The 14084-nt window shown below is 39.6% G+C and overlaps 1 protein-coding gene across 1 annotated transcript; it reads right to left on the bottom strand.

Annotated features, from left to right (window-relative positions):
- Positions 1-343: 343 nt before the first annotated feature.
- Positions 344-13714, bottom strand: ccdc92ba (coiled-coil domain containing 92Ba). Its single transcript, XM_063906442.1, has 4 exons — positions 13266-13714; positions 12791-12931; positions 7223-7270; positions 344-4302 (listed from the first exon to the last, which is right to left on the bottom strand). Exons 2-4 carry the CDS (start codon positions 12921-12923, stop codon positions 3584-3586), a joined length of 900 nt encoding a protein of 299 aa, XP_063762512.1. The 5' UTR covers positions 12924-12931; positions 13266-13714; the 3' UTR covers positions 344-3583.
- Between the last annotated feature and the right edge of the window lie 370 nt (positions 13715-14084).

Here is a 14084-nt window from a genome sequence, read left to right as displayed (position 1 = left end):
TCAAAAATAAATATTGCAAGAAAAAGTCTATATACATGTTCATATTTAATATATAGTGTAATAAACCAAAAGAGGTTAAGTTTTATAAGATAAACAACAAGGAAAAGCATTAAATCATGATTTAGAGGCTGAAAACGGATTTTTGTATGAACATTTGTTTCACTGATTAATCAAATATTGGCCGTTATATTTACGTCAGATTTCCATGAAACGTCAGATTTCAATGAAAAGGGAAATAATAAATCAATTGAACCACTTACAAAAAAAAGTTTGAATTTCTCTAAAGAAATTCAAACTTTAAAGCAACAATAACGAGCAGACAGCAAACTACACAATCCTTCATTTTAATCCAATTATGTGTACAGTAGATCACTATAAGGAAGCTAACACAGTATATGCGGTAATCAGTCAACAGTTTATGCTCACACAAGGACCAAACCACCATTCAACGACCCAGAGCAACGTCTCCATGTTGGGTGCATTATTGCTAGAGACCACATAGCATGTCAAACAAGATGCTTCATGGTGCCGCATTAAGTCCACAGAATTTTTTCTCTAAGATGCAAAATAAACTGATTGGACCTCAGCCAGGAGAGGAAGAGCTGCTGACATTTGTTAATACTATGAGGATTAGGGTTATTATAAAGGTGTTCAGAGAGATGGAAGACATTAAAAAGAAAAAATCAGGTGGTGACGATTTTCTCTATTTAGCTGAAATGTTCATGACATCCTTTTTAAGGCATCACACCCTTCGTCTTCATTTTAGTTTTCGTGTTGGGCCTCTTTGGCGCTTTAGCATTTTCCCTCAAAACAGACAAACAATTTCTGGAGCTGCATTCAGCAACCTGCATGTTGATGTTTAATCAAAGTTGTTACATAATACCAAAGTATGGCTAAAATGTGTGACATAAGGGTATGCAGGACGTAAACTTACTATGAAGAGAGGTGATTGCACAGTTAAATCTACCTGCCGTTTGTTAGGATGATGTGGAGTGAGGAAGTCTAACAGTCTCAGTTCAGTATTTCTGTTAAAATAAAATTAGTTTTCAACCAGAAAGCTTTGTACTTGTATCCCCTGCCGTCTCAATAAACTTCAGGAAGATTAGTGCACACATTCATGCTAATGGGTACCAGCTGAGAAGAGAGTGAAAACCTTTGTAACATTGGCATTTTCGCTAAAAAGCAGACAAAAACAGAGGTTTAGTAGGCTACATTTTCACCCAGGCAGTCTCATGTGGCATAAACATAAGCCCATTTGCTTAAAACGGCTGCACATGCGGCATTGATTCCTCACTTGAATATGGCTCCCATAAACTGTAACATATAAATTAATCATTAAAAGATTCAGCAGTGACAATCAACAGAAACGATCCATTTGACAATCAGAAAAATATTAAGCAACACATACTGAGCTCAACTATTACAAAATACAAAGTTAAACAATCATAAAATCTAATTTTATACCCCAAGTGTCCTTAAACTGGCTGACGTGACATACTTATAATATAGAAATATATTGATATATTGCTTTGTTGAGGTTACACTGCTTAAACATAATGCTAAACTTTTAATCAGTAGCTGCAGAAGGCGAGAAAAGCCTCACAGCAACTAAACACAACTAAATGCAGGAAGGCTCGTTCAAAGACACTGATGCTAAAGTGAGTCATGGCTCAAGAATAAATCAACTGTGACATAACTTCAAAATAACTGAGGTGCCACATTACACAGAGTAATAGAGTTTATATGCAAATCCCAAAGAGTCTTATAAAAGGGTTTCTGAAACAAAAGGGCACAATACTTTAGTACTTACAAATGTTCCACACTGCATTTCTATTATCCACAGCTCCCCTATTATAAGGCATTCATTACATAAGGATATTGAGTGGACAAAAGAAAATAAATAACATAAAAAGTATGTCCTACATTAAAATATAATAGTTTAAAGTGATCACTTGATCTTTCCTATACTGCTTTGTTTTCAAGTTGCTATTTGCCCATTGTTACGCTAGGGGCCACTATATGCATGTGTTTTGATAACACACTCACACTGCCTGCCCTCATTTACAGCATACAGTCACTGTATAGGTGTTCCTCTTGGGAACTTGTGTAAAATGTAAAAAGGAACAGAATGCCAATAGAACACGTCAAGCCCACTTTGGTTGAAAACACACCTAAACCTGCAGTCAAGCTCGTGATTATCTGTTTTGCCTGAGGTGAAAAAAGAAACCTCAACAATATAGCCTCAAACACAAACTAGTTGAAGTAGTAGTGCTGTGTGTGTTTAGTACACACACAACACCTGAGTCTAACGCATGGTCCAACACATCACAATCTGTTTATAGAAAGCAGAAAAATTAAAGCAGCGATCATGTGCCTCTGTGTGTATATTTTAATAAACAAACGGTCTAAATATTGTAAGACGTAGTTTGCACGTGGCCAAAATAACTGATTTGTCCTCTACCATCAGTATACCATGCTTACAGAAATGCAAATAAGACAGGTTTTGACAAATGATAAAAGTGATTTCTTTTTAACAGCTGCTTCACATTAAGTTGTTCAATTACTCATTTGTTTTCATTTTTCAAATAGACCTAGAGTCTTATATAAAGTATTAATTGATTTACGGGCCCACAACAACGACTGTAATAAGTAGAGTTTAAATTGTAGCAAGGGTTAGTTTAATTGCACCAAGGAAAGCTAACTGAAGCGTAATTATCTGCAGTTAAAGTTGTGAACAATGATTTTAAACAGTTTTAACTGTTGGCAGGGCTTGTGTCAAAGTCTGTTTCTACAAAAAATAGTGTTTCCTGGACTGTGCTCTTGGTTGTTGGGTAAACTTTAACTTACAGACATAGATAAATGGGCCAGGTTAGGCTAAACAACAGGTTCTGTTTCATTTTAAAAAGAACAAATTGGTTGGGGATATTGCTGACACAACACCCGAGTTGTGTCCGTATAAACAAATTGTCATGGAAACCTACCAGCAAGGTATACGTTCAATAAAGATAGAACTGATCGACTGTTTCCTTGGAAGTCATTGCTTGTAATCGACTGTCCTCTGTATTTATACTCTTAATATTATCACAGGAACACACCTCCTTTCAGTCAACATTTTTTCACAGGGAAGGCTCAAACATACCAGAACAGATATTTCAGCTGTGCCTCAGTCAGGGGCCACACAAATGTTTGGTCACATGTTTGATTTATGTTTGGCCTTGAAAGCTCACAGCTGGTTGGGCTTGTAGTCCTCCTAAAATGGCCACTCACCATCAACATAGATCCAAAAGGGGTTGATTTGAAGTAAGGCCCCACAGTATACTGAGCATGTGACGCAAGTGTAAACAGATGATTCATCTAAGACTGACTTAAAGTGACACTTTCTGAGTTTTCTTTGCAAGTTATATAAGGTTATTCAAAGTCCATTTTAAAAAAGTGTCTACAATAAGCGTAAGATAATAATTAATTAGCTAAAACCACTCGCAGTATCAATTCAGTCAAGGTGCAGAACAGTTAACAGCATTAACAGTCTCACAGGATCATACAGTGATCAAACTGCAGTTTAAAGTGCGGGTCTCAGTACTCGCTAATCTGCCTTCGTCTCAGCAGCAGGGGGCGCTGCCGCTGAAGACAGTAGTCTGGCAGCTCCACCCTGAGGCTCCACTGGCCCTTCACCACCTCCTTCCTCCTCATCCTCCCTCTCCGGCCCCAGTGGAGGCTGTCTTTGTGCCAAAGTGTGCCTGGAGCGGGCCCTGTGCCTGCGTGGGTGGAGGAAGAGTGCAGGGTCTGGCATGGCTGTGGGCTCAGCAGGGCCCGTCACTTTCTCTATGGGAACACACTCCCGGGAACGCTCCACTCTCAAAGACGACCTGACGCTCTTACGCTTGGGTTTAACCACGGGAGAGGAAGGGGAGGCTCCTGAAGGCCTCTGTGGAGAGACAGAGATCTGCTCGGCACCGTAATGTGCAGCCTGACTGTTGGCCCTGGCGAGGAGTCCCTGCCTCTGCTGCATTCGCTGGTGGTGCAGTTTCTGCCGGGCAGCATGCAGCTGGAAGGAGAGGTACGCTGCTGCCTCTGTTTGTTTCTGCAGCTCTGTGTTCAGGATGGTTGAACAGTGGCTCCGGTGTTTGAGCTCCTCCAGGAAATGGCGTTCCTTTTCCTTGAGATTGGCTCTGAGGACTCCCACCAAAGACCCTTTGTGACTCAGTTCCTGACGAAGCTCTCCTATAGTGCACTCTTCCTCGTCCAGCCGGCTTTCAACGTCCCAACACCGGTTCTCCAGCAGCTCCTCCTCCTCCTGTAATTCTGACACACAGAAGGACCAGAAATGCAAACATTTAAAAAAAACCTGTAGGTCTAAAAATAAGAGTTCCTATACGTGTGAAACTGAACATATGCCTACATTTGGGCTTACATAAATATATTCTGTACCTGTTTTTCACCAGAGCTGAACAATTACACAGGAGCAAAATAAGTTCAATGCTCTATCCACAACCTACTACATTGTACAACAAAATCATCACTTATATATACAAACCATAGACAGCAGCACATACACAGTTCAAACACTTGTGCGTTACCATGGAGCAGTAGGTTACTTATCTCCCAAAACTGAGCATTTGTCTGGCCACACAAGCTCTAATCCCCGGGACGTATTATCATAGAGGCTCAAATCAGAGATTGTCCAGATCATAGATGCCTGCTGTTCTAAAAAACAGATCTAAACGTTGGAGTCGCTGTTGACTGTCTCTGGACATTTTCAGCTAAGAGATTACTTATTTTAAATTGGAGGGAGTGTGAACCCTTGTGGAGCTGCAGAACATGGTATTGCTGTCTTTTGAATGTCTTTGCATAATGTCTGATAAAAGGGATTGTCCAGATCATATGCTGACTTTGAGTCACTCTATAAAATATAGAGTAGTTAACGAGGCCAAGTCTGAGTATTTGGGATATCACCAAATTGCTCACAGTTTGAGAAGGATGATCTAAAAATAGAAACATTTAGTTGCATAAGTGCTGGTTAGGAGCTGGAAATGACACATTTATGAAAGTGTAATCTCTATCCCACTCTAAAATGACAGACAGCTGGGCAGTATTTCATCTTAATACCCTTCATGCTTAGGGATTTGTTTTAAAAGGTGGACTCAAATGCCACAAACTCTTCTTTCAAATGAATAAAACAGTCACATTGTATCACAAATTATTTCTAAAATACTTTGGACCAACAACTCAAAAAATCCTTTCAGTTGGACTTTGCATTTCCGTTTTCAATATCTGAATAGATTTAGCATTATGCAAGGGGGCAAATGCGAAAACATAAACGTGTAAATCAGTCAACAAAGTGTAGGCATACTGCTCCAACAATCAATAAGACACCTTACTGTCTTTTATATATATATATATATCTGATACATATTACCAAATGTAAGTCCAGTCCAACTCCAAAGTCCACTGGCTTAATGCTATAACATCAACTACATTTCTCTAAATAAAAAACACCACTTTAGGCCCCCTTTACCATGAACTTCAACCTCACCAATGTCAGATTTAATGCTGAAGTCTGCTTATTATTTTTGCTTCTTTTGACAACATTTGTGCTCTCTGACAGGCAATTCCCCAGAGGAGAGGGAGGTGTGAATGTAAAGCAATCTCAGGGCTGACTTAGTGGAGGATTACATCCACAGGAGCTGGCACTGATGCTTCTGCAGATAGAAATAGGTCAGGTTTGCAGGGCAGGAGCATCCCAAATGCTGCAGGGAAGTTTGGTGAGGCATGCAGGTTGAACTATGATCCATCTTAGGATTCATACATGGATAAAAGCTTTGAGTTTGAAGCTGATTCATCTTATGCTTCATGGCATTTTCCCTTACTCTAGCTTTCTCTTATATAACTTTTTCGTTATTGTACCAAGTGTAAGTTTTTCTGTGATTTTTCTTGTATTTCCCATATCTATTCTCAATCTCCCCTTTCTCTTCCAGAATAAATCCTCTGAGGACCGATCAGTCTCAGGTTTTCTGTCACCCATCACCACACCCAGGTTGAGCTCATTTGCTAAGTATAGACTACAGTACTTAAAGTGATCTTAATATCCTTCCATACGTCTCCTCCACGTCTGCAGCTGACCGCATCCTGCCGCCTTGTCTTTTCCCCTTAATCGCCCTCTCTGCTACCTTTTAATACCACTCTCCTTCCACTTCTTCCTCTCTCCTTTCCCTGACTCTACGTCTCTCTTGTTCTCAGCAAAGTCTTGTAAATGGACCCTCCCTCTGGGACGACAAGGAAAAACGAGAGCAGGGAAAGAAAAAGAGGATGGATCAATTTGTCAGGGTGGGAGGAGAGCAGAGCGCCGTGCTGTATTGATGGATCTGGGGATAACCTGTCCTGGAAAAGGAGATGGGGTCTAATAGCTCAGTAATGCAGCCAAACACGAACCCCCCACATTAATTTCTACACACACACACCACACACACACACACACACACACACACACACACACACACACACACACACACACACACACACACACACACACACACACACACACACACACACACACACACACACACACACACACAGCCTTTTGACTTCTCTTCCCCTGCTCTGTCTCTAATTTGGTGTGACAAAATGGTGACTGCTGCTTCCCTGCATCCGAACACCACAAACAGTCTTCGCTGCTGTCTGTCTGGGTTGACTGAATTTAAGAGAGATATTGAATTATTGTGAATATTTTTGACTGATGTTGCAATTTATTTACAATATTGGGGGAACTTATATATATATAGTTTTGATTATTAACCTAATTTTCATTGAAAAAAAAAATATAAAACATATCATGATGTGTCAAAAAATCTGTACCAAACCAATTCCAGAAATTCATATAAATGTTTCCGCCCTTAACATTTTTATAGTGCTTAACCAAAGAAACACAGATACAGCCATGAGAGACAGAGACAGGGAGGCAGCGTGTGCGGAGGGAGGAGGGTGGCTGACAGGGATCTATCCCCTCGGGAATGGGAGGGTGGAGAGGACAGACGGTGGCAGAGAGGGCTGCAGCAGGCGTCGGGTTGTGGTGGATAAGGGGTTGAGGTTGAGTGCAACGAAGACAAATAAACCCAAAGAGATGCAAACATGTCTGTTTTTCTGTGTTAAGTGCAGAATTAGAGCTAATTCATGAAGGAGGTGTGTGAAGAATATATGGGCATTATAGTGGGTTTTTTAAACATACCTATTGGATTTCTTCCTGGAGGCTTCACCTCTAGATCACTTGTCAACTCTGGAAAACAAAAAACCACAGGTAGTTACATAAGACAGAAATATATAAAAAACACATGAAAAGCTTAAATGAAGACGCTGAGATGTGTTATTAAAGCTGTATGCTGATGTTTTTCTGTGTGCTGCATAACAGATGCTTAAAGCAGTTTCCAGCATATTTTTATTGGGCTCATACTTAATTTATGAAGCTAAATCTGAAACTTTACATCAAAGACTGAAGTCCTGTTAAATTACTTGTCACTGTCTGGGGGGAAATCTCACTTTACTGTAACCTCAATAAGACATACAAGCATTATTAGCATTCCTCCCTGAAATCAATATTCACTTAAATACAAACTCCTGGCTGGGCAATCTGTTTCAACATATGGATACAACTCCTAAAATGGGACTTAACTGTACTGGAATCACTTTACCTTACATTTCTTAACAAACCAATATTGTATTGCATCACAGATAGGACATCTTTTTTAGTGAAAAACAAACATTCATAAAGTCATATTTCATATGCTCCCGCATGCAGGAAAAATAAAAACAACATTATGTGAGTTTGCTCTTTCTTACATGATCATCCTGTATTTATTTGTAAAATAAGCCTCTTTTTTGTTTCTCTGCCATGATAGCTAACAACACGTTTTTTTTAAGTCACATAGGTTAGGATATTTATGTCTATCCTGATAATGGAAATTCCCCACAACTCATTTACTTTGAGTGTTTTGTATCTTAATCTGTTAAAGTCATACATCGTCCTATCCCTCATTTCTTATAACATTTGTATAAAAAGTTTGACTTTCTTTTGAATATTGTATCATGTACTTTGTGTTTCTTCTGAATAATGATGTACTGTATGTCATGCAACTATTTGTCTGAAAAACAACACTCAGCAGCTTGCTTGTCTCAAAGCTCGATTGGACAATAAATCCATGATTGTCAGACTTGTTTTTTGTAGTGCAGGAGGCAGTGAGAGAGCTCAATGAGAGATCCTCCTCCAATATGATTAGGATTATCCAAATACTAAATGATATGATATCTGGCATTCTGGCATTTTTAGATGCTGAATGGATTATATCTCATGTCAGTGCATTACATCAACTAATGGTTTAGGTTTTTTGAGAAAATAATGCAGCAGACTGGTCTATGGTGCTCAGTGTTTCGAAGGGTTAGATTGTCCTTGATAAAAAAACATTTGGCTTAAAGTCTCTGACAGGTTGTCTGACTGCTGGTCGTGACTGGCCTGTCGGTCATTTCAAATGTCATCTAGGACTGCAGGGAAAACTCTACATTCAGCATTTAGCTCACACTCAAACAACAGTGTTTCTGTGTGTGTGCTTCCAGTAACTATTAGATTAATCCAGCATGGATTAGATCATTTCAGAAACTTTAACGTTCAATAAGCCATTCAACTAATTAAACACATTCTTTCAATCTATGAATATCTACTAAATATCTTACTTAAATCAGACTCTAAAAGAGCACATGTGTTATACCCAGCATCTCTTCTCCTATTGTCACACCCTTTCTCTCTGCAGTCAGCTTTACACGCCCACCCATGCAGCTGGCATGAAGAGATGACGACAGATAGTGAAGCAAGGGCGGATAGAGGAACTCAGACAGGCGGCGCTACAAAGACAACCTGATTGCTGTTTATGTAGTGAATTGATTGCAAAATATGGGAGACTTTGAGAGTTCCCGTTATCTATCATTATTCTCTTTCATAACTGCCACATATCAATCAATCTGAAAAAACAACAGCATTCTATCGAAATAAAAATTGTAAAAATGAGAAATAACGATATAAGGACGTCAATAATTTACAGTGAGGAAAAACCAGATTACTAAAATTAAAATTCTAACTATGAAGCAAAACAGACCATACTATGCAGAGATTGACAAACAAACAAATAATGCTTTAATAGTTATTTATTAGAAAAGAAAAAAAGCTTAACATTAAGCCAGGCAAGAAATGTAGGTGTTGACTTGAGGGTGAATTAACTGCAGAAAGTCGACTACTAAGAAAAGGAGGAGCTCAGCACATCCCGAGCGTAGTATGCTTGGTGGTTCTGGCTTATCTCCTACAGCCTCACTAAGCATTCAAGGTTCTGTTTCATGGTTCAACCTTGAATGTTCAACCATATCTTGGATGATAAACACACACACACACACACACACACACACACACACACACACACACACACACACACACACACACACACACACACACACACACACACACACACACACACACACACACCTCATTGATTCCTATGATGCACAACTAACACATTATATTAAAGAAAAAGAAGGAAAAAAAATAATAGAAATTGACTTGCTTGTTGTTCAAGGAGAGAGAAGTATAAGAGCCTTTAAGTGGATGAAAAGGAGAGTTGAGGACATTATAGACAGTCAGCGGTATAGAGGCAGAGCTAATGTGCACGGCAACATGGTCAGATCAACCTTGCAGTCTCCTTCCAGGCTGCACATTATTGAGCTGGCAGCAAAAGCTGACCACACCTGCTGACTGCACTATCCTATCACAAGCACCTATAGCCCCAATACTGTCCAGCATTACCTCATTTTATATCTTGGAACTTCTTTAAACAGTAAAAAAAAGTGAGATAACTACGGGTTATATCACCATGTTCTCAAAAGTAATACATCTTCAAGTAGGCCCCTCTGGGACTTAAATGCCTAGGAATAAATACTTAATCTGGGAGAGAAAAGTGATAGGTATAGTCCAGCACTCTGAGATTTAGTCTATTCTGCCGACTGTTCTGCACGACCATCAGACCTCAACAACATCCGTGCTTAATAAGACACAAACCCAACAACCAAATGTACAATTTAAAAACGTTTAATGTGTAAAAAACATCAGCGATAAAAAGACTAATACAGTGTACACTACTTTTACAATTAAATGGTCTATGAAGTAACAGAAAGTCTCCCAAATGTTCTGGCTTCACTGTCAACTGTGAGAGAAACAGCAAAGTGCGCAAATGCACAAATTACATTGTGAAATAACAATCAGAAGTACTGAAACAAGACTTCACTGATCCACGTTAAAGAGGCCTTATAATGCTTTTTGGGGTTGCTCCTTTCATGTTGTGTGTTATTTGGGTTTTTGTTTATGCAAAAGGTCAAGAAATGCTCAAATCCCAATGCTAAAAAATTAAATGATAAAGATTAGAAAATAAATTCATGCCAGAGGAAGTTTATCTCCCACACAGGAGTTTTTACTTGGTAAAAACGTTTTAACGTTGGTAGGGTTGTAGGACAGAGGGTGTAGTATGCTGTACTAACCGCAAAGCCCCCTGAGACAAATGAGTAATTTGTGATATTAGGCTTTATAAATTCAATTTGATATGATTTGAATATATATATATTTTTAAAGGGGCAAAACACAATATACTGTGGTCATTTAATCTTAATTTGCAGGCAAAACATACACCCCCCTGCAAAAGCTTTTAACAGATAGCCATTTTGGCATGATCATTTCATAAGAAGGTTTAAAGATGCTCTGCAGAAAGAGATGTGGTGTAATGATGTCCCTGCATAAGAATCCCATAAAAACCTTTGAGGAGTGTGGAAATGAAAGGCTGTGTTAGATAGAGTGCAGATTCAGGATTTCAGCTGCTTCATGCTACAGATTTATATTTGTGTTAGAGGGATTTTTGAAAGAAATATGTTGTTTGCTACTAGGAAAATGCAGTGAACTCTCTTAAGAGATCTTTATTGATCGAAGTATTTTATTTAAAAAACAATTGTCTTTCTGAAGGTCAAATTTGGCCCCATGGAGATGATGCACTCATAAACATGGATACAAATATAAAGAATGTGTTACATCAATCTGTGTTTGTGTGTTGAGTCCCTTTCTCTCCATGCATCTATCAACACCACACACACACACACACACACACACACACACACACACACACACACACACACACACACACACACACACACACACACACACTTATTAACGTGCACAGTATTTATTATTTTTGGACCAGATGTGATTATTCAGCAAAGCTACAAAGCGATTGAGGGGGTTGTTTTCTACAAAACTGGTGACATTGGCTTTGAGCCAGCTCACCCTATCCATCTCTATCACACACACATTCAAACACAACACACACAGATACACACACACATATATATGCACACAAACCCCTTCCCCCCCTTGCAACCTACTCCCCCATGTATTTGTTAACCACAATCCTGTTCATATGGATTACTAAAGATACGGGATCTACGGATTAACAAGGATGGATATGTTTAGGTTCATCTCTCTGTGTGTGGATTGTCTGTCTTGTATGTGTGCATGCATGTGTGTTCATTTATGTTGCAATCATGGGCAGGTTTGATTTAGAATATGTGACACTAATAACAAAAGTATAAGGAAAGCATCAAGGGAATTACTTAAATGAAATAGAACATCCTCGCTATTAAAGTAAAACAAACCTGTGTGTGTGTGTGTGTGTGTGTGTATGTGTGTGTGTGTGTGTGTGTGTGTGTGTGTGTGTGTGTGTGTGTGTGTGTGTGTGTGTGTGTGTGTGTGTGTGTGTGTGTGTGTGTATGTGTGTGTGTGTGTGTGTGTGTGTGTGTGTGTGTGTGATCATATGCACTTGCTTGCTTGATTAAATGGATGACATATCCATTAGGCCAGAAACAGGAAATGATGCAATCTACAGGAATTGTACCATGACATCACCATGTAGCCATTGTTGATTGATGCTGCACAAACACACACATGCACGCGCACGCACGCACACACGTTCACACCACATACACAAACAATGAAGCCTGTAAGCAGATTTAGTTTCTCTTCTTATGAAAGTGACAAAAACTGCATTGCTGATTGTTACTAAACAGTAGCTTATTTTCCTTACAAATGTGGTCCATCAAATGAAGATGAAATAATGAATAGGATAGGAATATATCTGGTGCAGGCTTAATGGATTATGGAAAAGTGAAAAAGAAACTCATTAGAAAAGGTCAAAAAGCTGACTTCTATCTCATAATACATCAGGACTGTAATTAAAAATCTCTGTAAATCTCCCCTCAGAGGGTCAATGAGAGGTGTCCTTGCTGATTATAGTAGCAAAAAAAGACACCAAAGGAATCCTTCACTTTCATGTGGGCTCATTAGTACTGAAATTATTAGGCAATTAACTTCAAAGAATTTCAAATAAAGAGGCCAAACACTAGGTTCTGGCTTCTCAAATGTGCTCGAGTAATGCAAGTAGGTTGAACATGTCAAATTGTTGGGATTGTTTTGAACATTAATAATAGGTAGTTGCAGTCCTTGGCGGTAAATCACTTAAGATTGTTAGTTTATCCTCACAGCTTATTGTAACGCACCAATAAACAATGTAAAAATGTTTCAAATGTTTTTCTTTAATCTTTATGACAGCCAGTAGGCTAAACACCTGCGTAAGTAGGAATAAGTCATATTGAAGTACTTCAAAAACTCAACTTGCTCCCCCATTCACACACACACTAACAGCAGAAGCAGTGTGACCCTCACCTGAGCATCGCTTCTGCAGGGAGAGGATCTCCAGGTGGAGGCCGTGCAGTAAAGTGAGGTGCTCCTGTTTGAGAAACACGATGCTCCTCTCCACACTCCCGATCTGCTTTGACAGGCTGCTCTCATCCCCCATGGTCGCGTCTGTAGGAAGAGAAAATCAGAATGATAGGACTGGTAGATGTTTGTGTTACACCAGCATCCATTTCAGCTTGTCTTCAAAATACTACCTTTTCAAATTCAACAATAAACTGTAAAGCTGCTGAATGCCACATTCCCAGACTGGGAACATTGCTTATGTCAGCCACAGAGGGAAGTTCTTTATTGAGGTCATGTGGGAGCTATAAATAAGGTATTGATGATCAGAGAAATCAGCAGAAATAGGAGAAAACATGCACTCATAATCAGGATGCAGCTCAGTCGACAATTATGGAGCCTTATCATTAGCTTTATAGTCGATGCAAATATCTCTCCTTACCTTTTAATGTGTGTTAAGTGCCAAAATCGACTAAATATGGTTCGCAGCTGTTATAAGAGCGTCCTCGGATCCGGGCATGCTGGACTCCACTGCTGCTCCAAATCCAGTCGCCTGCGGCATTCACCCAAACACATGTTATCGAAAGCCTTAAAGTGCTTTTCAGCCGCATGTGACGCCGCTGCATCAGAGGACAGAGAGGCTGGAGAGCTGCGTAAAAATGCAAAACCAGCTCGCTGCATGGCACCGCGCTCCTCCGGCAAAACCGCTCCCCGCTGCAACACCGAGCAGCATCAGTAAGAGGAGGATTTCGTCGAAACACAAAAACCCAGCCGGTAAAGTGCGCAGCTCATTTTTTCCTAACAACGCGCACCTTATTCTTCTTTCTCGCCCCCAGCCTGAGACATGTACTGAGGCTGAGCTGGGAATAATGAAAACAAGGCTTTCAATAAGACCGTGAGCAGAACCCGCGAGATCATCGTACGACACAGACTAAAGACAGCTGATTGGAGGAGCAGCCCCCCCGCCATTATCTGCACCTTCACCCCGAAGAGGATCAATACAGAGCAAGGGAAATCCAATACTGTTCTAAGTCACTGGAAAACGAAGCACAGAATTAAAAGACAAAATCATACAATGTGACCTGTAAAAAACGTTTTGTTTTACTTTATTGTAATTCAGTCGATCTTTACATTCTGGCAGTGATGGAAAAAGCTAAAGTAAAAGTACAAACACTATTGACCTAAATTACTCCATGTCAAGTAAAAGTCCTGATTTCCCCAACAAATTCTTAAAGTACAAAAGTATTACCATCAAAATGTA

Source organism: Eleginops maclovinus, chromosome 18, assembly GCF_036324505.1.
Source record: "Eleginops maclovinus isolate JMC-PN-2008 ecotype Puerto Natales chromosome 18, JC_Emac_rtc_rv5, whole genome shotgun sequence".
Lineage (NCBI taxonomy): Eukaryota > Metazoa > Chordata > Actinopteri > Perciformes > Eleginopidae > Eleginops > Eleginops maclovinus.
This window is presented reverse-complemented; position numbering and strand designations above follow the sequence as displayed.